At 42.8% G+C, this 6916-nt stretch overlaps 1 protein-coding gene across 2 annotated transcripts in view; it reads right to left on the minus strand.

Moving 5' to 3' along the window:
• Positions 1-6916, minus strand: part of anos1 (anosmin 1) — a 40086-nt gene that overhangs the window by 23256 nt on the left and 9914 nt on the right. Inside the window, exon 1 of one of the 2 annotated variants that reach the window (XM_023415973.2) lies at positions 4506-4594. The exons of the other annotated variant lie outside the window; for it this stretch is intronic. Within the exon in view, the coding sequence (XP_023271741.1) occupies positions 4506-4559 (54 nt within the window). The 5' untranslated portion in view covers positions 4560-4594. Of the gene's footprint in view, positions 1-4505; positions 4595-6916 lie in introns of those variants that run through there. 2 annotated transcript variants of the gene reach the window in all.

Genomic DNA, 6916 nt, shown 5'->3' on the forward strand with positions numbered 1-6916 from the left:
GGGGGGGGGGAGGAGAGGGAAGTGAGAGAGATTGGGAGAGAGAGTGGGGGGGGGGTTCTGTGAATAGAACTGCCTTTTCTCCATCATAGGCGCATGGTTATTTCCACCCATCGTGAAAATGCTTACTGGCCTGAGTGAGTGACTGGAATAACAAACTATGAAAAAGTGCGTATATATAAAATGTCACACAACTGTTTTGTTTTAGTTAATGAAGCTCGAACTGCTACCAGTCAGGATTGCCCCAGGCTTAACAACACATGGTGTATACAAAATAAAAGCAATCCACACTGATCCAGATGACATTTTCCCATATTGCCAGAACAGTCACAGGGAGACGAGCGAGACCTCTATAACTGATCCTGTTATTTTGTAAATGAAACTGAGCAGACACAAAATCACACGCTGAAACATGTGAGTACCTGCGTCTACACAAGTCTGCTGAAACACTTCCCTTATGTTTTTCCTCGCCAGTTATCCCAAAAGCTCAGAGGTGACATCTGGGGGCTGAACGTATCGATCGCAGCACCGACGGTTAGTGTTAAGCTCGAGGGGCTGCCAACAGATATTTACAAGGTGCCTTTGCTGCCCCTTGGGATGGAGCCGCAGCTCTCTGCTCCTCTGTGAGACAGATATGGAGGAATCTGTGTTGTTGATTGCACTCAACTGTAAATCTCACTGAGTTATTGCCATTTTCTGCTGCCCTGGCACTTTTCACACTCACACGATGACCGGACCCAATTATTCCAGCTGCTCTCAGCTCTCTGCTCATATCTATCGACCCATCTAGGAGCAAGTCGTTGGGCCGTGCTCTCTTCTCTATTAAAACAGCCACGTGCTCCACGTACTCACTCCTCTCACTCTATTTCACTTTTATTTGGCTATCATCTCGCCTTCACTTCCCCCCAGTTCCTCCTCAGTTCTTATCTCCTCTCTGCTCTCGTTTCTCCATCCCTGGCTTTTCCCTTCCCTCTCGCTCTCAGACCACATCCACTCTAATCCACATAAAATTTAAAACTCATCTTTTCCCCCTCCGTTGGCTTTCCATCTGCCCTAAGCCAGCGTGTTCATACTCAGAATAAAATGGATGTTTTCCAAAACTCTTTCCAAAGTAGATAAATTTGAAAGCAGTAGGCTCGTGTTGCAGTGCAGACAAAGAATTTTTTTTATCATGTGATATATCTTTCACAAACATGGCCAAGGCACTTGCACTCGCCAGCAACGTTATGAGGTCGTGTTTCTGTGCCCCCCCCCCCCAACTTTATCCAGCTTATAGCCAACCACGCAATACAGGTGATGTCATTGACACATGTTTTCTGTCTGTTATGAGACAATTTGCACTTAATGAAATGTGCCAATCACAAACTGTAAAAAAGCGTCTCAAGAGATACTTCGCAGACTTGATTTTAGTTTGAAATACAAAAAAAAAATGTAATTTTCATCAGAGTGGAATAAAGGCGTAGATGAGATGAAGACGAGCAAGCATCGGTACCAACGTGGGTGACTGCAAGAAAGCAATGAAAGATTTTTCTGCAGTGCAGTCGCTCATCTTTTGTACTGATGATTCACCTGAGACAGTTTCTTGGCCTTTTGAAGTGCTCATACTGTCAGGTTACCAAACTACGCAGGAAACACACCATCTGCTCAAAGAATTCACAACTTTCAAACCAAATTCACTTTTATACTGTACTTCATTATACTGTATCCATTAGAACAGAACACAGAAGCATGTCAACGACCACACCTGTACTGTGAGTGTTCAGGCACGAAGAGACACAACATAAGCAACAGAGGGAGTCGGAAGTGACCGGGATGAGCTTTGAAGCAGGACCGCACCTAATGGTTATCTTCTTTATTCACTAATCTGCTGATTATTTTCTCAATCAATCTTTTTTTTCAATAAAAATTCCCAGAGCTCAAGGGGGTGATTTCATATTGCTTTACTTCAACCACTCAAAACCCAAAGATATTCAGGAGACAAACAATGAATCCACATATTTGATCATCTGGAACCAGAGTTCATTCAACCCCATTTCTTTTTAAAAAAAAATTCTTGGAGTGCTGTGCTATTTCATGGTCTGAAAACCTCCATTAAAACATAAAAGAGGAAGGCAAAGAGATTTAGTTATTTTTCTGTTCTTTTGGCATTTCACTGTGGATGACATTTTGACAACAATCTGAAAACACTATGATGGATGAAAAACTTTGGACATGTAAGCATTTTTGTGGACACGACTCCACAGTCTCTTGCCGGTCACCTGTTCCCTTTCTCACCACCAGTTCTCAGAGGGAAGCCACAATGAGGACCATTACTCTTGATGGTTTCCTGTTTTCTCCCTCATTCTCATTCATGGCACATTGCTCTACTTCAAGCTGCCTTACAGAATTCAACTCAAAACCATATTCAAGTCTCTCTTTTTAAGACCAAAAATGTGGAGCACGTGTAGCGGGGGGGGTTGCCTTATAGCCGATGCCCACGGAGAGTCTCATTACAGGTTAGCCAGGCTGAAATATATTTCATCAAGTGCTGGAGTGAGTGTAAAATCATGTGCTAGCAAGTCTTTCCAATAGGTCTCTGACAGGCCGTTAAGTTTCAAAGGATTGTAAAAAATATAGCGAGTAAATCAGGAAGAAGATATCCGTGTCCTGAACAGTTATGTAGTCTAGACACAGTATTTTAACTCAACCTAACATGACCTTACAGTGTGTTAAGTACATTAGATACCGTGCGTTTCATTCCTGCGCCGCCGTAAATCAGCACAGGTGTGTGTTGAGCAAACAGTGGGGTGGATCAGGTAGATCAAAAAGAATCACGGCGCGCTTGAGATGCGAGTCTGCAACTTAATACACAGCAGGCTCACACAAGTGCTGATAAACATGAGCTTTTCCCAACGAGAACAAGGTTGCTCATCTAAATGCCACACTTATAACTTATCAGGAAGGAGAAATGTATGATTATATGTAGCTGCTGGAATCATTAACTGTTGATGTCTAGAGGGAAAAAGCCGTGTGCATTTTAAATATTCATACAAAAATGTTTTTGGTTTGATGTTTCACAGGTAAACTTGTACCACAGTGGTTGCTGTGGGGTTTTGCATTCCTCTGCAAACTAACAGGAAACCCACATGGCTTACAGCGTCGGTGTACTCAGAGCTAGAGGAGACAACAATTACAGCACGTTGTCGCTCTGGCACTTCCTTTCTTCCCAGTGCTGAAGTCTTGGGAAAGCGCAGGTATCAAAACCATATGGAAATACAGCATTAGGTGCAATAGATCCTCATTATCCCTGTATCTGTTTATCACTTCTGTCACAGCTGGACAGGCTGTCTGCCAGAGATAGTCTGAATTTTAAAAATCTAAATGCGGTTTTGATTGACATACAGGGGGTGCCAGAAAATTACACTTTTTTGTATTATCAGTAATATAAGTAATAATATAATAATAAGTGTCCTAATTAATTCTAAAACTGATACAGATATCTTCAAATTTCCCTTACACAAATAATGACACATTTTCCAAATCTCAAAGTGTTTTACAGCCCTGAGAGCTGAACGTTGCCAGCATCGTAATTCCTTCATATTTACAACCAACTAAAACACTGTAGTATTCCAGCTCCGGTGGGGTGAATTGAAATGTATATGGCTCCAGACTCTCTCTATTTTGTTTCCCAAACCAGGGCTCAGAGACGGTGAGTAACCTAGCAGGTGGTGTCACAGACATTCTTTGAGCATCACTTTAATTATTAATTTAAATGCAGTTGAGGGCGCAGACAACAAAGAGCTGAAAAGGAATAGCTTGGCAGAAAGTGAGAAGAAAAAAGAGGAGGAGCAGGAGGGGCAGTGCATGAATTATACATTTACCCCACAATCAGAGGTGCCTGCCTAATTTATGAGCAAAAAAAAAAAAAAAGCCCACACAGCTTAGCTAGAATTGTGCTTTGTCTGCTGTGGAATGCAATAGCAGTTCACTTAATACTTAATGGCTCTGAAGTTTCACTCAGACACTCCACCACACCCCACACACACACACACACACACACACACACACGCCAATGCCCGATTCTCCTGTGAGGGCTCCTTCTTCTACAGGTCCTCTGCCATCTCACGTTGCTGTGCTCTGCAGTGACAAGAGTCAAAATTACAGTGGCTGTAACCAGAGCCTCAGTTATCACCTACCTCTGGGCTCAGTTTACATTTCATGGCAATTAGACTCAACAGGATGTATCCATCATGTGGGGTCAGATTGGTGATAAAGAGGCCAGCGGTCCTCTCCGCTGTGACGTGGCATGGGAAAGAACAAACCCTCCCCTGCTGTTCTCTGAAAAGCCAAATCAGATCTGCCCGACACATGATTTACTGTATTTACTCCCACTCCATCACACTGAATAATGTTATGATGACAGATGCACAGGAGCAGAGCAGATCACGTGATAAAACACTTCCTCACTGCCAACGATATTTATTCAGCCCGTCCATAAAGCTGATTTACAGCAACGATAATGAACTCACGTTCTCGATGCAGACGATGAAAAACGCATCTCGCGTCATGGCAACGTCAGTCATGGCAGACTGAGCAGATAGTAAACAAGATAAAAGGATGTCAGCCATGTTGGCTTGTTTTCTACAATCACCACTCAAGCGGTCCCAATCCCTCCTCATCTCAAATGAAATGAGACCTGAAGATTCTGTCTCAATGTAGGCCAACGACAACTAGAACATGACACGCCTTCTGAGGGGAGGAAAGCCGCCCTAATCCCACGCCGCAGTCACATTCCAACACTATCTCCACTTGTTTATTTGAGTCTCAGAAACACTTCAAAATCACTAATCCTACTTGCCCTCTCCAGCTTCCACTAACAGCTCCTTACAACAAGCGGTTCCTTTACGCGTCTTTGAAATTGTAAAAACATACAGATTGAGAAATAACGTGCAGCCCAGTAACAGCGATATAATGTATTCAATTTGCTTCAGGTGATGTTTCATCTCTCTTTTATGTACATTTGAAAAGCTGCGAACAAAGACTTTACAAAGAAAGGGCAAACGTGGGCAAGTTCACTGGGTAGAGTTTTGGATTTTCATCGCTGCAGGGAATAAACAAAAAGGCAAAAAAAAAAAAGAAAAGATGGTTGATACAAGTGCAGTCTGGAGAGCTTAAGTATAAATTACTCTACTGAAACAGTGAAATGCCAAGACATCGGTCAATCACTGCGTCTTCTTTGAGACACATTCTGGTCTTCCATCGTCCTGAAACTGTCACACACAATCTACGGGATTTATCTGCAGCAGCTTTGAGGAGAGCTGGAATAAATTGATAAGCCCACATCTACTAAGAACATCTGCTTTAAGATTCTTACATTCTAATCTTCCCTTCCTCAATGTGACTGTTTGGCATGATTCGTTCGGTAACAACATATTAGCATAGAGCCGCAGAATCATCTCTCCTCACAACACCTCTCAGCACGTGAGCTTGGGTAGGACAAGACGGCAAAGTCAACATGATTTGTCCGTCATAATCTACGATAGTCAGCCAATACATGCTCAGAATCAGAATAAACACTTGACAGCAGATTGTCTCAGTGTGACTGGTCATTATTGCTAAAAGAGGATTTCACAGCAGCTTTGATTACATTAATCCTTCAAGAAAATGAAATCCCTTCTGACAGGGAGAACATGCTCAGGCGATCTGTGAAAGGTCGATTACCCGAGAAAATAAATGGCCACTATTTAAAAACACAGGCTGGTGTGTTGATAGCCAATGTGTTTCTGCATGGATGATTTCCTGGAGTGCTCATCACTCAGGTGTTGAACAGACAGCAGCTTTAGATGTGAGCTTCTTCTTTTGCTGAAGAAGTCTGTACTGCAGTTCCACGGCCTCTTCGCCTCCTCTCCTGTGGCTGTGGGGGGTTTTCCTTCTCTGCCACCCACCATGTGAATAATGAGCTCCACAGATAGCAGCCAATGAAGCGACCCCCCCTTTAGCCAATGAAACTTAACAACCATGTCCAGATCAGGTCCTTTCCTGCTGGGACTGACCAGCCCTGCTTCACACTCCTCCGCCACCCACACACACACACACTCACACACACACACACACAGTCACACATACACACACACACAGTCACACATACAATCACACAGTCACACTGCCTCAAACTAGATATAAAACAAGAAAAAAGGGCTTTAGAGAAGGTCCAGAGATGTCTCTTTACAGGCTCTCCATGGAAGAAGTCTGAGGTGGTGGAGAGCCATATATATATATATATATATATATATATATATAAGGTGGTGGAGAGCCATATATATATATATATATATATATATATGAAAATAAGAAAATATATATGATATATATATGAAATAAGAAAATATATGAAATAAGAAAATCAAGTCACACTGGCTAGGATTGTCTCTTACATTTTACACTCTGCTTAACAGCTCCACTGACAGGCAATCCAGACACTGCCCACTTGACAGATTGGTTTCTAGTCCAGCTTGCTTTGAGGTGTCGGTGCTGGTAATGTGGCTAACACAGGGAGGTGAGACGAACGTCTGGCCTCAACATGACCAAAAGGTGCTTTGAAGTCCGTCTAAGCACCCAACAATCCCAGCCATGCCCAGCCGTAAAACCACCAACCAGCACCCACTTCATCACATCTTTTCAGTGAGCCTTAAAGATATACTGCCTACCGCCAAAGAGAGGATGACCACACAAAAGCCTTGTGAACTGCATTGACACGCTCTTAAAACCTCAAGCAAAAGTGACGTGAAAGAATGTGTTGTTACTTTATTTAATTTTTCTGAGGGTCACTTTACCACTGACCCTGGAAAAAAAAAAAAAAAGAACTGATGGGGAAGTTTGACCATTTTATTTTGGCGTGAGAAAACATGGGGTTTGGTGGGGGGTGGGAATGGAGTGAGGC

Source organism: Seriola lalandi, unplaced genomic scaffold (genome assembly GCF_002814215.2).
Source record: "Seriola lalandi dorsalis isolate HSWRI2012SDOR001 ecotype SW California unplaced genomic scaffold, Sedor1 jcf7180002054559, whole genome shotgun sequence".
NCBI lineage: Eukaryota > Metazoa > Chordata > Actinopteri > Carangiformes > Carangidae > Seriola > Seriola lalandi.